The sequence below is a fragment of the Phascolarctos cinereus genome, unplaced genomic scaffold (assembly GCF_003287225.1).
Source record: "Phascolarctos cinereus isolate Bilbo 61053 unplaced genomic scaffold, phaCin_HiC Scaffold_9;HRSCAF=440, whole genome shotgun sequence".
Classification (NCBI taxonomy): Eukaryota; Metazoa; Chordata; class Mammalia; order Diprotodontia; family Phascolarctidae; genus Phascolarctos; species Phascolarctos cinereus.
The window spans coordinates 3,758,960-3,778,335 of record NW_027556402.1 but is presented as its reverse complement, the minus strand read 5'-3'; the positions used below and the strand labels follow the sequence as shown (position 1 = coordinate 3,778,335).

The 19,376-nt window shown below is 52.3% G+C and overlaps 1 protein-coding gene across 9 annotated transcripts in view; it reads right to left on the bottom strand.

Annotated features, from left to right (window-relative positions):
• RBPMS (RNA binding protein, mRNA processing factor) overlaps nt 1-19,376 on the bottom strand; it is a 143,089-nt gene that overhangs the window by 65,989 nt on the left and 57,724 nt on the right. For all 9 annotated transcript variants that reach the window (XR_002328534.2, XR_002328535.2, XM_021008234.2 and 6 more), the window contains exons 2-4: nt 11,349-11,426; nt 9,522-9,560; nt 7,965-8,027 (exon numbers count right to left, since the gene is read on the bottom strand). Coding sequence is in view for 7 of the 9 variants with exons in the window: in XM_021008234.2 (XP_020863893.1) it covers nt 7,965-8,027; nt 9,522-9,560; nt 11,349-11,426 (180 nt within the window). In the remaining 2 variants the exon portion in view is untranslated. The remainder of the gene's footprint in view (nt 1-7,964; nt 8,028-9,521; nt 9,561-11,348; nt 11,427-19,376) is intronic.

The following is a 19,376-nucleotide window of genomic DNA, read 5'->3' as shown; positions in this document are numbered from 1 at the left end:
AAAGTGCTCTGCCCAAAGGTACTAAGGCCCCCTTAACCAACAAATCGAATGGCATCTTCACCCTCAACCTTCATGACTCTTGGCAGCCTTGGACACTCACAAACACCCTCTTTCCCTTTCTCTTGCTTATCTGATGGCTCTTTCTCTGCAGGATCCTCATCCAGGTCACTCCTGCTAACTGTAGGTGTCCCACAGGCCTGGGACCTGCTTTCTCCCCTCCCTCTGTACCATTTCACTTGCTGATCTCCTCAGATCTCCTGGATTATCATGTCTGTGCTAATGATTCTCAATTCTACTAATCCAGACTTAACCTCTGCTGACTTTTAATTTCACATGTCCAGTTGCCTGTTAGAATTGTGTGTCACACAGACGTCTTCAACTTGACATGTCCAAAACCATACTCCTCTTTCCCCACAAACCCTCTCCTCTTCTTAATTCCTCTGTACTATTGAGGGCACCACTATCCATCTAATCATCCAGGTTTGCAACCCAAGAGTCCTCCTGGATTCCTCAGTATCTTGAGCGCACATGCACACACATGCACACACACGCGCACACACACACACACACACAGCCAAGCTGTTGCCAAGACCAGCTGATTTTCCCTTTGCATTGTCTCCCAAATATGCCCCCTTCTCTCCTCTGACACTGCCCTTACCCTGGTATAAGTCTTCGTTACCTCACGCCAGGATTATTAACAGCTGCTGGTGAATCTGCTCACCTCGGATCTCTCCCCATTCCAGTCGATTCTCCATTCCACCACCAAAGGGATTTTCCCAAAGCACAGGGCCAGTCACGTCCCCTCCCTACTCATAAACTCCACCAGCCCCCTATCACCTGTAGGATCAAATGTCAAATCCAAAGTATTTCATCAGCCTTCTCCTTCCAGTCCTATTACACCTTATTCATTATGGCTTTCTTCAAGTTCCAGCGAAAAGTCTGAGAAGCTTTTCCTGATCCCCCTTAAATGATGGTACCTTGTCTCTAAGATTCTCAGCAATCTCTCCTTATCTTCTTCCTACGTAATTGTTTGCATATTGTCTCCCCCATTAGACTGTGAGAATCTTGAGGGCAGGGACTATCTCTGGCCTTTCTTTGTATTTCCAGCACTAACTGCCTAGGAAGGACTTTCCCCCCCATCAAAGCCATACTGGGGAGCCCAGTTACAAAGCGTAGTCTCTCATCTCTGTGGCAGGGATCCTAAAAATAGATGTAACATGAAATCTTATTTCTGGAGCCCCTTAACAAAGGATTAACAAAGCACTTTTCCCTCAAAACCCTGATAAAGATACATTTTATGTAATCTTCTGCCCATTTTATAGATGGGGAAACTAAGGCCCCAAGAGTCAAAGTGTGCTCATGAGCCAATAACACAGCCAATGAATATGATAGCCAGGAAGTAATCCTACAGGGACCTTGTCACCACTGAAGTCACATTAAGAAAGCCACAAAGCCCAAAATTCAAGCTCTCCTTTGCCAAAGGAAGAGTTTATACTTTGTCACGTGCCTTCTCCGTGTGTGTGTGTGTGTGTGTGTGTGTGTGTGTGTGGTGTGTGTGTGTGTGAACCTCTGCTACTTCCTGCCTTTCCCCTCGGGAAGGATGGAGGTCGACATTTCGGGCCACTTTCCTTCTTCGTATTTCCTCCCTGTTTCCTTTCCCATAATCACATGTTCCAGGTTCCAGAGTGGACTCGTGGGATGGATGGAAACATTTCTCTGCCCATCTCTGATCTCTGAGCCCTGACAAAGTTTTCTGCATGGAACTAAAGATGCTACCCTCCTCAATGAAAAGGCAATCTTTCCCTAGAAGGACTTGAAATCTGTGGGCTCCAGCTAGGGAGAAGTGATGGCCAGTGGAGTCCATGGAAAGGCAACGACACTTAAAGAATCTTGGAGCCCTTAGAAAATGGAATCATGGGATATCAGACTGAGGGCTGGCAGGAACCCCAGAAGCCCTTCAGTCCAAATCCCTCATTCTTCAGAAGAAGGAACTGAGAACCAGGGTGAAGTGACTTGCCCAGTGCCATACAGAAAGTAAGCATCAGAGTTGAGATCTGAATCCTGAACCTCTTGAATCCAACCTCTTCATTTTCTAGATAAGAAAACTAAGGTCCAGCTTGGGGAAGCACCTTACTGGTGACAAGAAAGTCTCTCGAGATCCAGGTCCAGTGTTCCTTCAAGTGCAAAGGGCTGGGCACAACTTAGAGCTCGCAGTCTGATGCTAGCCCTCCCTTGACAGCTATTTATAATAATACAAACACTCCTAGAGTGGAGGGAATCTGGACATTTTCTGGAACTTAGAGATTCACAGGTTTTAGAGCCCAAAGGGACCTGCCATCATCTAGTCCAACTGTCTCCTTTTAAAGTGGAGGAAACTGAGGCCCAGAGGATAAGGAACTTGCCCAGCGTTCAACAGCTGGGCATCCATGCCGGATCCATGTTCCTTTCCTAGGGCAGGGCCTGGAGCTCAGCTCTTCAGCCCCACAGAGGAGCCTCAAAAGCCATGTCCTAGCTGAGTGTTGTTGGCACAGGCCCAAGCATCAGGTTAGTGACGTCCAGTTACTGCACAGTAACTTTCAAGTCGAAAGTCAGCATTTATAAACAGATTGAAGGAATAAACCCTAGATTGTGAGGATGATCTCATCTGGCAGGCCTTCTCTGCCAAAAGCCACAGCTGGAATCATGCTAACTGGTCCTCTTCAAGTGCTCAGGATCTTAGACCCCAAGAGGAGCTCGGGGAGAAAAGGGACGACAGTGAGAAGGTCTGCATGGACCTGGCATGCTCCAAGAGAGGCTGAAATGAGCCTTCTGGACTCTGGGGTACAGGAAAAAGTTCACCAAATCGGCAAGCTCTGCCTGTCGACAAGGTTAGAAGTGCTGAGCTGCAAAACCATGCCGAAGGGTTTGAGAGCCAGAGGCACTGGGAGGTCCACCGTCAGCAGAATCAGCAACAGGCCGCTCTGCCTCCGAGGTGACATTCCAGGGCCAAGCAGAGGCTGGGCATGTGGGCTGCCCCTCCACCTGCCAATATGGAGGCCCAGCTGTGCAATCATGTGGGGCTGGATGCGAGCGTGGGTGTCTTAGCATTGTGCAATCCTGTAGAGTCACTAGTTTCTCTAAGGCCCGTATGCGTGACTTTGGGTAAATCCCTTCCTAATTCCCTTCCCTTCTTCCACCCTCCATTTTCTCCTCTGACCCCTACAGTCCATCTTTGAACACTCAATGGTCCCAGGTTCCTCCTAGCTCTGACATGCTTAGGATTTGGGTCTCCCCTGGATCTGACATCCTGTTCTAAGGCCCCTCCCAACTTGGGCATTCCATGTTCTCACAGTCTAGGATTTTGTAGCTCAAGATGGAGCAGGGAGGGGAGGTTCAAAGGAGGAAATGGGGCAAGGACATGAGTGAGGAGTGCCCTGGCCACCCCTTGCCCTCCTAGGGGGCTCTGCTCCACCTTATATCCAAGGCCTTTCCTGACTCCTCAGCTACCTGTTTGTGGCTCAAACATTTGGTGACTCTCCTATTCCAGAACCACAGAAACCCAGGCCTGAAATGCCCTTCAGAGCCTTCCTCCCAACATCCGCGCTCGACCAGCTTCTGCTAGAGACCTCCAGGGAGGTAGAGCCTGCCCGCTGCCTGCTCCTCAGGGCATGCAAAGAAACTCTCCCTAACCTAAGCTGGGGCTCCTCCTTACACCTTTTCCCTTTTTGCTCTCCCTCTCTCTCTCTCTCTCTGTCTGTCTGTCTCTTCCTCCCTCTCTCTCTGTCTCTCTCCCCTGGCCCCTCCTTCGTCCTGTCTCTTTCTGTCCCTCCTTATCCCTCTTCCTCTTTCCCATCTGTCTGTCTCCTCTTCTCCATGTCCGTATCTCTCTCTCTCATAAAGCAGCCTGTCTTCCCTCTCCCTTCTCCCCCCAATCCCACATCTCTCTGAACCTGAGAAAACCCCTTTCTCCTACACCTCTTGCATCACTCACACTGGGACATGAAAAACACCACTTGGTCCATGTGAGGCCTGCACAGGGGGCGGGGGCGGGGGGTGTTGGCTTCAGCACCAGCGGTGTGGCTGCTGTCTGCCAGTGACAGCCGCATCCCTGAGGAAGGAGGAGCTGGTTTCTGTCAAAGGGGCCAAAGGCCCAAGTCCAAGAGGATCCTCCAGGAGCCTGGGGCTTCGGGAAGGGGGGAAACAACAACTCAGGACTCACTGTTCCCCCAGCTGACAGGTCAGCAGAAGAACCCATTAACTTTGCTCAGAACTCCTTCATCCAAGGCCCACTGGCCTCGCAATGGTGGGGGCGTTCCATATTAAAGAATGGTCCCAAGAGCCCAGTTTCAGAACTGGAAGATTCGGGGTCAAATCTCAGCTCCAACGGGATCTCCTTTACCAACGTTCTCAGCTCACCCAAACTGTGACCTCAGTTTCCTCATCTGTAAAATGGGAGATGGGCTAGAAGACCTACCACCAAGGTCCCTTCCAGCTCCACCAGCCTATGGCCCAGCCCTGCCCTCAAACTGGCTTCCAGTCTGATTGATGAAGCCACATGAGCTAAGACAAGAAGGAGTCCACACAGAAGGATAACTGTAGGCTTGTCCTTGGCCTGGAAGGCCCTCCAGAGCCCTCCATCTACCCAGACTTCAGCATGACCTGATGCTGATTGGGGGAAGCCAGCTGGACCGGGAGAAATGTGCTTGCCATGGACATGCAAGAGAAAAATGAGAATAATGAGGATGATGATGATGGCGGTGGGCGAATAAGATCCTGAAAACAACAACAAAGACAACAGCTTTCATAGGCTTGCCGCTTTAAGGCCTGTTATCGCTTTGGATTCTTACGCTAACTCCATGAAGTATGACATTTCTAGTCCCCCTTTAGAGGTTTAAAGTGCAGATGTGACTTGCCTAGGGTCACTGAGCTAGTAAGCGGCTGAAGCAGGATTTGAACTCAGGTCTTTCTGGCTCCAGGCTGAGCACTACCTCCACTGTACCACCTAAGGGACTGGAAAACCTCCTTCAATAGCACCTGCCTCCCAGGGCAGTCCGTGACATCACAGGAGACGATATTTATTAAGTGCTCGGTGAAATGCCTGGCACACAGCCGGCGCTTAATAAATGTTGAATCCCACCCTCACCCCTCATTATTATCTCACAGAAAGAGTAAGCCAAACACAAGTCCCAGACCACAGTGGCAAGCAGCCTCAGAAGCCAGCCCTGGCCCCAACTCAACAGGAGACCCCATCTACCCGCATCTCCAGCGGGTGGCCCCCTGCTCTGGCCCAATGACCAGCAGCCAAGGGGAAGCCCACCATGGCCCACGGCAGCACCTTTGGACAGCTCTGATTATTATGAACGCACCAACACGGAGGAACGCAAGGGACGGCCAGCTGCTGGTGCCCGATCCGATCAAGCCATGGTCTGCCCCACCCCACAAAGTCACGGAGCACCATCATGGTCCTGATTCCTGGCACATGGCTTTGCCCACAACAGGCTGACTCTCAGTGGAGCTGCATCTGCTCTTCCCCTGTTCAGACAGAACCTTTCCCCTCAGTGGGAAACAGGCAAGTTTTACTGGATTTTACAACGTGGAGGAGTCACCTGAAAGGCTTCCTCACTTGCTAGTCAGAAAGAGGGAAGAAGACCAAAGCAGAGGCATTACATCCATCCAAGATAGAGAGAAGGGCCAGGACTGGGCTGCATCCAAGCCCCTGGTGGGTGGGTCGCAGGCTAGCTAAGTGACAGATGGGACAGTCAGAGGAGAAATCGTGGGCCACGCACAGTCCTGTCTGTGCTCAACCTCTGACCCTTGGCCAGCTGTCACAGGCCAAGAGTGTAGATGGGTCAGTCAAGGCCAGCACGCGGGTCAAGCAGGGAAACAGTGATGATGACCTCCTCCACAGCCTCTCCCTCCCTCGGCTCAATGCCACTGAATCTCTGTGCTCACATACATGTGGCACACACATGCAAGCACATAAAACGCATTAAAATTTCAAATCACCTTAGAAATAAGATTAATAACATTTATATAGCACTTTAAGGTTTGAAAAGCACTTGACACTCTGGGGCAGACCTCATCACCTGAGAGGCAATGGTCTGTCTGCCTCAGTTTCTCCCCCTCCTAGCCCATCCTCCATTTAAGCCCCAAAGTGATTTTCCCAAAGCACCCATCCAGTCATGTCACCCCTATACTCAATGAGCTCCCACGGCTCCCTACTGCCTCTGGGATCAAATCCAAGATGCTGTTTGGCATTCAAAGCTCTTCATAACCTAGTGCCCTCCTACCTTTTCCAGTCTTCTCACACCTTCCTCCCCAACACACACCCTTGGGTCCAGTGTCTCCAGCCTCCTGGCCTCGCTGACTGACTCCCCACCCCCTCAAGTGGCAATGCCTCCCCTGTCTGGCAATCCCACTTCCTCCCCTTCCGTCATCGGGCTCACAGCTGCTGCTCTGGCAGGGTGCCCTGGCCGAGCTCAAGCCACCTGCAGACCTTCAAAGAGCGCCTCCTAAAACTTCCAGTTAAACAGATCCACCTGGAGGCAGAGGTGTGGGTTCAAATCCTGCCCCTGGCACGTACAGACTGTGTGACCCTAGGCGAGTCACTGAGCAACTCTGGACCATGGTTTCCTCATCTGTCAAACAAGACGGCTGGGCTATCTGTTTGCATGCTGTCTCTTTCATTCGATTACAAGATCCTTGAGGGCAGGGACTGTCTTTTGCCTCTCTTTTGTATCCCTGGCACTTAGCACAATGCCTGGCACATAGCAGGCATTTAATACATGTTTATGGATTGATTGACCAGCCAGCCAAGGATCCCATGATCTCCTGGCTCTCAGCAGCAATGGGCTCATGGGTAAGAAAATTAACTCCAAGCGCTGTGCTTGGCCCTGGGGGGACCAAGGTAAGCTAGGAAGTCCCTGCCCCCGAGCTGTTGACAAGCCAACAGAAGAACTGAGATTCACCAGGCATTTAGAGCTCTCCCCTGGCAGCTGGGAGAAGGATGGACAGGGGAGCCAGAGGCCCACAGGAAGCCACTGTAGGCAGGTCTATAGGATGGTCGGGGGAGGTAGAGGCCCACGGGAAGCCACTGTAGGCAGGTCTATAGGATGGACGGGGGAAGCAGAGGCCCACGGGAAGCCACTGTAGGCGGGTCTATAGGATGGACAGGGGAAGCAGAGGCCCACGGGAAGCCACTGTAGGCGGGTCTATAGGATGGACGGGGGAAGCAGAGGCCCACGGGAAGCTACTATAGGCGCCTCTGCGCGTGGAGAAGGAGGGGATGGGAGGTGGCTTTACCTGCTCCCATCAGAGCTGTTTGCTCACAGTGGGCATCCAGGAAACTGGGGCTGCTTCATTGTTTCCAATGGGGCAGCTGGGGCAACAGCTCAAGGAGGCCCCCCAGATGCCAGTCCTGGGACAACAGCAACTGCCCATGGTCACTGCTCGTAGGGGCAGACAGCCCTCCACTGCGGAGGAACCCTGGGGACTAGTCAAAGGGCCTCGGGATGTCAGGGCAGAAGGGGAGGAAAGGGGAGAAGCCCAGAGACACCGGCAGAGCTCTGCCTGGAACCCAGCTCAGCCCACGCCTGAGCGTGCCTTCTGTTCACAACAACTTGGCCAGGCCAGACCCACGAGTATCTTTCCCTTTATGCCTCTGCCCTAATGCTGCCCATCCCATTCATTCAACCAACATTTAGTTAGCACCTAATGTTTACAAAAGCCCTGTGCTCAGACTAGGGCAGGTATATGTTCAGCAAGGCCACGGGCCCTTAGGAAGTCGAAGGTCCTTCTGAGCTTGCCAGAGAACATTGCCAAAAATCAAAATGGCACCCAGCAAACTCCTGCAGCGGAGGGGACACGGAGGCCTGTTAGACCCAGACGGGCCTGAGCAGCTGAGAACCCAGAAAGGCCCTCCTGACCCTCAGGAGGAGGACGATGCGGCCGCCTGGCCTTGACCGCGCCATCCATCCGGTACTTACGTTCAGCGCATTCTTAGCAGCTTCCGCTTCTGATCGACTATCAAAACTGACAAAGCCAACGGGCTGTGAACAAGAACGAGAGAAGGGCAGGGTCAGAGCGGCGGGCTGCGGGACGCTGGGGGCCAGAGGCCAGCGGGGGGGGGGGGGGTGCGTACAGAGCTTCGGAGGCAGCGGGCGTCACTGGGGCGTCATCGGGCAAGACGAGCTTCCTTCCCTCGGGGTAAGTGATTTGATATGTTCCTTCCTGACGATCCCCCGCCCCCAACGGACCCCTCCCCCCCAACGGACCCCTCCCCTGCAACAAAGAAATACAGGTAATCACAAGAGGACTTGGCCACGCCCCGCACGTCGCCTTCAGCACCCAGAGTTGGCCCCGGGTGCCCAGGTGACATCGCTCCTCACCAGTCACACTCAGTCATTCAATTCAGCGAGTGCTTAGCCAAGTCACTGAAGCCGCTTCCTTCTTTGTGAAAAGAAAGAATCGGACTGGATGCTGTATGTAAGCGCTCTCCAGCAAGGATTCCAAGCCAGTGTTTCTAGCAGCTGCTAACGTAGGAACCACTCGTTGCGCACAGGACTGGCACATGGGGGTGACTCAGCACTCGCCCGTAAGTAGGGAGTTATTGTGTGCTGGGACAACTCAGCCCCTCCCCCAGCTCTGTGCCCTCCGTCCCTGCAGCCCACCTCTGGCCAAGGGGAAGGGGAAAGGGCACGGCTGGGCTAGGAGGCAGACAAGATTACAGAGCCCAGGAGGCAGGGGGTACAAGGATCCGCCTGATTTTGCAGCTCAGGGGGGAATGGGGATGTGCCCAGGGTCACCAAGCTCAATGTTCAGACTGATGTCCCCCACGGCCCCCCCACCGCCATCCTAGCAAATCACAGATCATACGTTGGCTGGAAGGAAGCCAACCCCTTCCTTATAGCCTGGAGGAAACTGAGGGAGAGCCAGGAGATAGGACAGGCCCAGGTCACAGAGCAAGCTGTCTCCGGGGGACAGGTTCTCATTCTTTCTAAGCCACGGCAATATAGTCAGAGGCTTGCCTTCAACTTAGCCTGCAGCCTCTTCGAAGGACCAGACACGGTGGGATTCATGAGTTATGAGAATGACTGGTCATCATCCCTAAACGCAGGAAAGCATGAGGGCAACCACGAGCGTGAACTGAGGGCTTGGACCCGCTGACCTCTCAAGATCGAGCATCCTCTGACTGGCGTTTACAGAGAAGGCACTGCCTGACAGCTGTGATCTCCCCCGAATCTGACAGCCACCACCACGGGAACCGTAAAGGTGGAATTCAAACCCAGGGCTTCAGGCCGCCGAGGCTGCACTCTGCCTTCCCCAGGGCACTGCGCCACCTGACCCACCCAGCGTCGGAGGCCTGAGAGGAGGGAAGGGCAGGGCATTCACCGTCCAGCTCAGTTTTGGTGGCCGATGCATCCTATCCCCAGTGAGGAAGACCCGCCAGCTAATTCCTGGGTGTGTTCTGGGGGAGCCCCAGAGCCCAAATGCAGAGCCTGGGCAGCTGCTGTCTCACGCCGGACCAAGGTGGGGGCTCTTACCTGCTTGGATGTCAGCTTTATTAGGGAACCTTCATAGCCCTGAAAAGACAGAAGGAGAAGGAGGTCAGATAGCTGACAGATGACAGCAGAAAGAGACAGAGCCCACCAGCAGCTGCAGGTGTGTGCCCAGAACACAATCATTGCACTGCTGAGCTGGTGGCCCAGCCGTTCACTTGACAGAGGGGGAAACTGAGGCAGGGAGGGCTTGCCCAAGGTCCCCTGGCTGGGCAGTGGAGACGCCCGACTCAAAGCCAGGTGTCCTGAGCCACCGCCAGGCCAGGTCCATTCCCACATCCGACCAGGCAGAAGAGACTGTCCTTCCTTCCACCTCCTCAAAGCCTCAGGAACATATGTACAGGGCCCTAGAGCTAAGGGGACATTTTTCCTTACTTTTTTTTTTTTAAACAAAAAACCATTTAAAATAACTTTTTTTTTACTATGAATTTGACAGTCATTGACAAATCTGAAAATCCCCAGACACAAAGAACAGGAAAGAGGGCTGCATGTGACCAGCTCCTACATGCATTCTGTTACAGGGGATGGCTATCTGGGGAGGGGAGAGCGGAAGGACTCAAGGACATCTCACACTGGAAGGGACCTCAGAGGCCCTCCAGTCCAATCCACTCATTTTACAGGTAAGGAAACTAAGGCCTAGAAAAGCTAAGTGTCTTCACAGGATTATAGATTTAGCACTAGAAGGGACCTCAGAGGCCTTGTCGGCTTGGGACAGCTGAAGAGGAGCAGCAGGGGGGCCTTTGAGAGTCTTCCCTGGATGAAGAGGCAAGCCCAGATAGCGTCAGCAAGGGGGCAGGTCCAGCCCTGCCCCCGTCACCTCCTGCCAAAGCCAAATGAGGAGCAGATGCCAGCCTGCATTGGGGGAGGGAGGCTCCACACTGGGAACTGCCCCACACCACCAAATCAAACTGAGGCCTCTCCTGTGTCCCCTCTGGAAGCAGAGCCCTGGGGCCTGCCCCCCCAGCAATGAGCCAGGCCAAGCCCAAAGACCCCACCCAGGAGGAAGTCACTGACACAGCCCAAGCTTACTCTTCCCAGACACTGGCAAGAAAGCAGACATACCGGCTCGGCCATGACAGCATTCCCATGAGCAGTGTCCCAGGCCAAAGGACCATGGCACGCCTCGGCACCCCTCTCCCCCGGCCTCCCCGTGGCCAGCCGACTCCCAGCTTCTTGCCATCTAAACTCCTAGGATATTAGATTTCCACCGATCTCAAATTGCCCGGCCTCTCACCCCCTCTACCTCAGCCCTGCCTAAACTCCCCAGGTCCTGATCCAGCTCTGCCCCCTCCCCTTGGCCCCTCAGCCTCAAGCCTCCCCTTGCTCAGCGACCTCTGGTAGCCCCCTATCACCCCTGCCTCCAGCCTGCCTTTTCAGGCTTATCACACATTACTCTCTTCACACACTCCAGGGGCTGGGTAAACTGGCCTTCATGCCAGTCTCTCCTCTCTAATCCCTCGCCTAGAATGCCCTGCTCTTCCCCTAGGCCTCTCGGGGGGTACCCAGTCTCCTTTAAAGTTCAGGGTCTGTAGGAAATCTTTCTCAGCACCCCACCCCCCAGGATGCCTCCCCCATGCTCCCCTCTAAATCTTGTACATCCTCATGTACGTGCCTGTCCTGCCAGGCTGGAGGCTCCCGCGGCAGCGAATTCTGGACTCGTCCAGCACCCTGGTATGCAGCAGGTGCTTGATAAATGCCAGATGAAGAGTCGGAACCGTGGGTCAACTTTGGGAGGGTCTCGGCCTATTCCATCTACAAGAGTGGTTCAGGAGGCAAAAGAATACCAAGTCTGAGGCAGACACTCACACATACCTTAAATGGTCTGAAGAGCAGATAAAGCTCCCGAGGCTTGATGTCCAGAGGGAGGCCACTGACAAAGAGGGTCCGGACCTGGGGGAGAGAGGAGAGGTCATCAAGGCGAGGCTGAGAAACTGAAGACAAAACCCCCAAACTCTGGGCAAAAAGCTTCCTCCCAGCTTGGCACAGACCAGAGGAACCAAAGAGCAGCCTCAGTGTCTGGGCCCCAGGCCAGGGCTGGACCAGTGGGGCTGGACACGCGGCAGTCGGTTTGGGTGTGAGGAACGTCCAATACATAGGCTGCTGAAAAGGCAGAGTGAGAGGTCACATCGAACTACAACGAACGCTAACCCTTCCTGGAAGCAAAAGATCGGCAGGGACGAAGAAGCAAAAGAAAGCCGGCTATTCTTTTCACACGCATTTCATCTTTTCATAAACAATAGAAGGTAAGGGTTTTTATAGATTTCCACGTTTTTCTCACTGAGAGGCAGTGTGGAGTACAGGGAAGAGGGCTGGAAGGACTAACTGTGATTTCAGAGGATAATGATCCAGCGGGCCACCCACTTCTTGATAGAGAGGTGATGGACCGAGGATAAAGAATGAGGCATACAGTTTTTAAACATGGTCGGTGCAGGAATTTGTTATGCCTGGTTATGCCTATGTGACAAGCCTCAAGTGAGAGGGAGAGAAAATAAAACGTTATTCATTAAAAAAAAAATTAAATTAAAAAAAGACTGTGATAGACGTGTAGTCAGGAAACCTACATGAAATGTTCCTCAGACAGTTACCAGCTCTTTGACCCTGGACAAGTCACTTAACTTTTCAAACCTCCCTCAGCTTCTTCATCAGCAAAATGGGAATAATGATACCTCCAACATCTTCCCTCCCAGGGTTGCTGAGGCCCGAATGAGATGCTGCTGGTAAAGTGCCCTCAAAAAGTCAGTCATTTTTCCTATTTAATGTTGATAATCATTAAGATTCCAATAAAAAAATTATAACTAAGAGAATCCAAATGCCACTTGGTACCTGTGTGACTCTGAGAAAGTCACATCCCTTCTCGGGTCCTCAGTTTACCCCTCTCTAAAACAAAAGGGTTGGACTTGAAAACTTCTAAGCTTCCTTCAAGCTTAAGTCACTTATCTACTCTGCAAGCCTCAGTTTTCTCATCTGTAAAATGAAGGTGTTGGACTGGATGAGGTCTTTCCGAACTCCTACATCTGTGACCTGATGTTGTTACAGTACACACATGTACACGCGTACATACAAACATACACCCATGTATGCAGTCAATAACCGATTCCCTAAGCCCTAGCTGTGACCATCAGGGGAAGATTTAAAGTTCTTGACGACCGTCTCCTCTGCTAGCTAGCCTACCTTGTTCCCCTCCTCCCTCCCCTCGCCTTACTTTGTTTCCCCTACTGCAAACAGGCATCTAGGAACACTGATTTTATTTTTTAGCATTCAATTATTTATTAGTATTCTTTTCTTTTTACATGTTGAGTTCTAAATTCTCTCCCTCCCTTTAACCTTCTCCCACATCCACTAAGAAGTCAAGCAATAGGATAAATTGTGAATATCAGCCATATTCTTTTCAGAAAGCAAGAAAAATAAAGAAAGCGAGACAATCATGCTTCAGTCGGCACTCAGTTTCGCCAGTTCTCTCTGGAGGTGGACAGCATGTTTCATCACGAGTCCTTCAGAACTGTCTTGGATCACTGTACTGCTGAGCACAGCTAAGTCGTTCAGAGTCGATCACTGCACACCACTGCTTTTACTGTACACCACGGTCTCCTAGTTCTGCTCACTTCACTTTGCATCAGTTCATGTAAGTCTTCCCAGGTTTTTCTGAAAGCATCCTGCTCGTTTCTTACAGCACAACAGGTTTCCATCACAATCATATACTATAACTTGTTTCCCCAACCGATGGACATCACCTTGATTTCTGATTCTCTGCCCCCACACAAAGAGCATATACAGACCAATTTTAATACCTAACCTAAGCAAAAGATAACATGGGAATTAATCGGCCATCTCTTGGTCCTATATGATAGATATAAAGGTTAATCAGCTGTTTGGGATACAGGTCATTTCACCCACTAGCGTGAATAGTCCCAGAACCCATTATCTCTGGCTTCCACGGTCCAGTGTACTTCCCCCCACACCAGGCTGGGGAGCTGTCCCCCTCAGAGCCATTTTAACAGAAGAGTCAGAGCAGGAGTAAAATCCCCCACATCTACTTTACAAGGTTCAGCAGTGGCAGCACTGAGCTGCTAATGTGTCTCGGGGGCTGATGCTGTTTCCTTCACTTAAACTTTCATTTCTCTGTTAGTTACTATACACACAGACTGGAAAAAGGAATCATCTAAGACGTGCCCCTGCCCTCAAGGAGTTTAGAGCTGAACAGGGAGGAGAGGAGGGAGATGTCTGGAATACCAGAAATGTGGGATGAGAACTGCGAGTGACACAGAAGCAAAGGAGGCCGGGGGCAATGGGGAGGCGGCCTTGGGCCTGGGTCTTAAAGGACAGAAGGTGGTGGTGGGGATCTGGGTGGGGGGAAGGGCTTTCCAAGCAAGATCAGAATTACTGATAAAGAGAATGTATGAAGAACAGCGAATAGCTTCTATGGACAGATGCACAGGGGTACTGCGGGAGAGACTGGGGCCTGGTTGTTGAAGGCCTTGAATGTCAGGCGAATGAATTTGAACTTTATTTTAAATCTGTGAGGAGAGCCAGAAAAGGAGGCTTCAGAGGGCATAACAGCATGGCATCACCAGGGAGTAAAGTGGCCCAGAGCCCAAGGCAAGAAAGAAAGCGTGGCCTACCTTGGGAAATAGAGAATAAGCTATTTCTGTAAGGACAGTAACAGGAATTTTTACTTTATAGCCTCCCAGCTCATACCTAGGATTCTAGCTCCCCATTCAGTAAGCAGGACACAGTGTCAAACACCCCAACTGTATTGTGCACCTACTGTGTAAAGCAGGGGCAGCTCAGTGGTGCCGTGGATGGAGCATTGAGCCCGGAGTCAAGAAGATCTGAGTTCCAATCCAGCCTCAGACACTTGCAGCTGTGTGACCCTGGGCTCCTATTTGCCTCAGTTCCTCATCTATAAAATGGGGACACACTGGAGAAGGACATGACGAGCCACCCCAGTATCTTTGCCAAGAAAACCCCACAGACGTCGTCCACGGCGGGTTTGCCTGTGGCCACTCCACCACCAGGAACTCGCTGGTTCATGGAGATAAGTTTGTTAGTGGAAGATGAGAAAGCCTTCCCCTGTGTCCTTGGGTCCAAAGGCTCTTCAGGGCTCAGATCATCCCTAGAGCAGGGACAAAGCCTGGTCTGGCGTATCCTAGGAGCACTGACCATTGCATTCGGGCTTTGATCTCCCTTCACTGAATGACCTGAATGACGGGCCGAGGCATAGGAGTCATACCCCTGGTGCTTGGCTTCTGAGCTCTGGGTCCTTAGGAAATTTCTCGATCCACGGGCACCAAAAATACAATTATCATCGTACGAGGCCCAAGGAACATTCTGATATTGAAAAGGCAGCCCTTGTACAAATGGATGTAGAAGTCCACAGATAAATCTGCACAATGGCCGCAGTCATGTAGTCAAAACAATGCAGTGACCAGTCTGGAGTTACAAGACAGACCAGGAAGAGAGGTGGTGGCCAGGGAGGAGGAACGAGGCATACTTGGTTAGAATTCGCCAAGAAATGGCTTTGTTAGCCGACCAGTCCTTTGTGACTAGGCAGGCTCTAACAGGGGCAGGGAGTCATCGGCGAGTGACAGATGTTTTAAATATGGGCATCGATTAAACATCTTTTAAACGAAAAGGGGGAAAGTCCTCCCCACAACCAAAAGGCTAGGGACGAGTGCCCAAGAGCGACCGCTGCGCTTCCAATGCACCTGCTCTCGAGCTCAAAACGCCTTTCCCAGGCCCGCCAGACTGGTCTTGCTGCATTCCAGCCTGGGCTGGCCAGGAAGGCAGCAGATAACATCCAAGGGTGAGTCTTCAGGAAGGGGCACCGGCCACCCCATGTTAGCTTGGGTTGTACCAGAAAACAGACAGCCCTCGTTCATCCCACAGTGACCCCCGCTCCCCCCAGTTCTGGCCCAGAAACAGGGCAGTTGGTGGCCCAGAATGAGGTCCAGCATCTCCCAAGGAGGGCATCTGTGCGTCCATCTCCCCCTGGTCCAAGCCTGGGCCGGCTTTTCCATTCCTCCATGCCCTCCCTGACCCCCTGAATGGCCTCCCTCCATTGTCCTTCCACCTGGGACTTTTCTTTTTGTCCTGCAGAGCCCGGGTCCAGAGGGGGCTGGAGCTCTGATGACCCTGTAAGGGAAGCCTATCATTTAGCTGTTAGAAGTGTTCACTTCATTTGTCTTTTCTCCATGAGTATTTTACTGCCTGGGCCCTCAACCACAAGAAGGCTCCACTGGGTTTCCAGGGGCTTAGCACTGACACAGCTCTTTATGGACATGGCGAGAACACCTAGACTCTCTTCTGTTACACGCACAAAGTTCAGGGCAGCTAGGTGGCACAGCAGACAGAGCTCTTGGAGTCAGGAAGACCTGAGTTCAAATCCAGCCTCAGACACTTGACACTTACTAGCTGTGTGACCCTGGGCAAGTCACTTAACTCCGACTGCCTCACCAAAAAACAAAAACAACAAAAAATAACAATAATAATAATAATACATGCACAAAGTTCAGCTCCCTGTGCTGAGCAGGGCACCCCAGACCATAGTGGAGGATGCCCAGTGGAGAACAGGCCCCCACCCTACACACACGGCTGTCGATCAGTCAATCAATGAACAATTATTAAGGGCCTTCTAGGTACACACCAGGCTCTGTACTTTGAGCTGGGGATCCCAAATCAGGTCACTCAGGCTGGTGCCGGCCAAAGGGAGGCAGGCAGGAGAGCAGGGCAGGGCAGAGCCCTCCTCCTCTGGGATACCTTCTCTTCCCAGCAAGCCCCTGTCTGGCCCTGTACAATGCCTTCCTCCCAAGCTAGTGGCTCACTGCTACTTCTTCCTGGCCATCTCTTCACCAGAGAGGACCTCTCCTTTGGGCCAGACCATCACAGGAGTAAGGACCAGAACTGGGATTTTATTAGCCCAATGAACACCCCCCACTCCCAGTGCAGGCTGGCCCCCCCTCCACAACATACACTGTCAGGAATGTACTGTCAAGTGATTTGCTGAGACACACAGCCAGGATGGGTCACAGGAGGGACTCAGAGCCAGGCCTTCCTGATGCTGAGGGCACCTCTCTAACCACTGGGCTATGCTGCCTCTTTGTCTCATCACACTGTAGACAAAACACTACATGCTGTTGCTAGGGCCAAGCTAGCAACTTTTAGTACTTGGGACAACTTTGGCCCAGGGAGAGGAGAGGAAGGAGGGAGAAGGAGAAGGGAAAGGGAGGAAGAGAAGAGAAAGGGAGGAGGAGAAAGAAAGAGGAGGAAGAGGGAGGAGGAGAAGGGAAAGGGAGGAAGAGAGGAGAAAGGGAGGAGGAGAAAGGAAGAGGAGGAAGAGGGAGGAGAAGGGAAAGGGAGGAAGAGAGGAGAAAGAAAGAGGAGGAAGAGGGAGGAGGAGGAAGGGGGAAGGGGAGGGGAGGAGGAAGAGGGAGGGAAAGAAGGGGAAATGGGGAGGGAGAATACACACACACGTACTCCTTTGCAGGACATGGAAGCTGGCCACAGAGATCTCTGGGGTCCCTTTTGGCTCTACACCCCAAAAACCTGTGACAAGACAAGAACGTCCCAGACACAGCCTGATTATGAGAAGGCACACTGAGAACTACAAGACATCAGCCCAGATCTCCTTGGGGAAACTGAGCAGGTTTCCATCCCCCCCAGGCAAAACCATCCCACTTTCCCAAGGAGAGGCAAGTTCTTGTGTCCCTATCAAGCACAGGGAACAGAGAAGGCTTTCAGGAGGGAGGCATGGGGGCAAGAGATCACAGGGTATATCCAGTGAACACAAAGCAGAATACTTCTACTGAGAGGTAGGCTGCGTCAGCTGAGAGGCCCTAAAGACGAGGCAGCACAAACTTGTGGAGAGCCTTGAATGCAAATCAAAAGTCTGGACCTTCCTTAAGAGCAATAAGGAGGCCCCAAAGATTTCTGAGTAACATTAACATTAGCAGGTTATAAGCAATAACGAATTGTCCTGGAAGCTTCACAGACTTCTTGACTGGAGGGTCAATGTCCTTACTCTGCTCTTTTCAACCTTGTTTAGTCTATGCGGTCCACCTCCCACCTCCACACCTTTGCCCGGGCTGTGTCTGAGGCCTGGAATGCACTCACTCCTCCCCCTTGCCTCTTAGCTTTCCCAGCTTCTTCCAGGCTCCTCTTAAATCCCATCTGCCCCAGTTCACCCTCCATGCTAGCATCTCCCTTTACCATCTCTGCACCCCATCTATACTTCGTAGCTATAGGGTTATTTATTATTATTGGAAGGTAAGCTCCTTGAAGGCAGGCCTTCTTTGTATACCCAGGTGGTTAAAATCCGAGTGTAAGCCTGCAGACCCCTCCCTTCACCCGCCGATAGCCAGTGCATCGCACAGCTGCACAAACCATGACAAATTAAGACTCTGTAACAAAGTTGCTCACAATCTGCTCCCCATCAACATCACAAACGCACATTAGTCTGAGAATGTCATACCAGAAAGAGAAAGGGGCTGCAGTGCAGAGCCCAGGACCGGGCTTTCATTCGATGCTGCCTCAAGGACTCAGCCCTGGCAGATAGATGCTCCCTGCTCCGTCCTGCGTCCTCTCCAGCCCGGGGCACCTCACAGCTTTGTTGTGATGCAAGGGCCACCTGTGACCTTGCGTGATGGTGAGCACTTAGGACAGTAAGTTCCTTTTTGGACAAACTGAGTTTGAGATACCCGTGGGGCGTCCAGAAGGAAGCACCAGCCAACCTGGGGCTGGAATTCAGAGTCAGCTGTGAGATCTAGCCAACATCACAGAGAAGGCATTCAGTACAGGGCTAGTGCTGACTGACAGATGCCAAGAGGTTTAGCGGTCAATCAACAAGTGTGTGTGTGTGTGTGTGTGTGTGTGTGTGTGTGTGTGTGTGTGTGTGTGTGTGTGTGTGTGTACACAGATATGTACATATATAGACTGGGAGGAAGGGAGAAGAGGAGAGAGATAGAGGGAGCCAGCACCAGGGAGCCCTTCCTGGGTACCAACCTCCAGGGATATAGAGACAACCACAGCTGTCTCTTAACTGAGTGAATGCAAGGCGTGGGATAGACATCTCCAGAGCAGGGAGGTTGTAAACAACCAGAAAAATCAGAAAAGGCTTCCTGAAGGAGGAGGAGGCCGAGCCTTGAAAGGGGCCAGGGGCTGATTCCAAGGGGCAGAAGGGAAAGACTCCAGGTCTGGAGGCCAGAGATGGAACATTCCATGTGTGGGACAGAAAGGAGGCTGGTTTGGCGGGAGTGTGGAATGCCCGAGTGATCACCAGGAAAGATGGACTGGAGACAGATAATGAGGGGCTTAGAATGCACAACAGAGGCTTCCAGATTGTGTTTGCCCTAAAGGTAATGGGGGAGCCAAAGAAGCTTCCGAAGGAGGGGCAGAAGAACACTCCTCTGGAGACCAGGGAGAGAGGGGAGGAAGTCCAGTGGACCCTAGGAGTCTGGCTGTGATGGGAAGCGAGTTCTGGAAGGACAAGTTAAAGGCAAGGCAGGTTGTAGGTTGTTTTCAGGTGGGGGTGGGGAGGAAGCCAGCAGAGAGAGAGCAGGGGGTGACAGAGGAGAGAAGAGATGAGCCCAAGGACCCCCGAGTGGGAGGCAAAGGGCTGAGGACGTAACGGGCGCCTGAGGTCAGGAGCAGGAAAGACGAGGGGATCCATGCCCAACAGCCTTGACTTTCTCAGTCAAGTGGGAGCCAAGTTTGTCTGCTCAGAGAAGGGAGAGGGACTGGAGCAGCCCCTGTGGGGAGAATGAAGGACTAAAAAGGGAAGGGTCGAAGCATTTCCAAGACGCAGCCAGGACTCACTTGAGATCACTCAACATGGTGCCAGACACC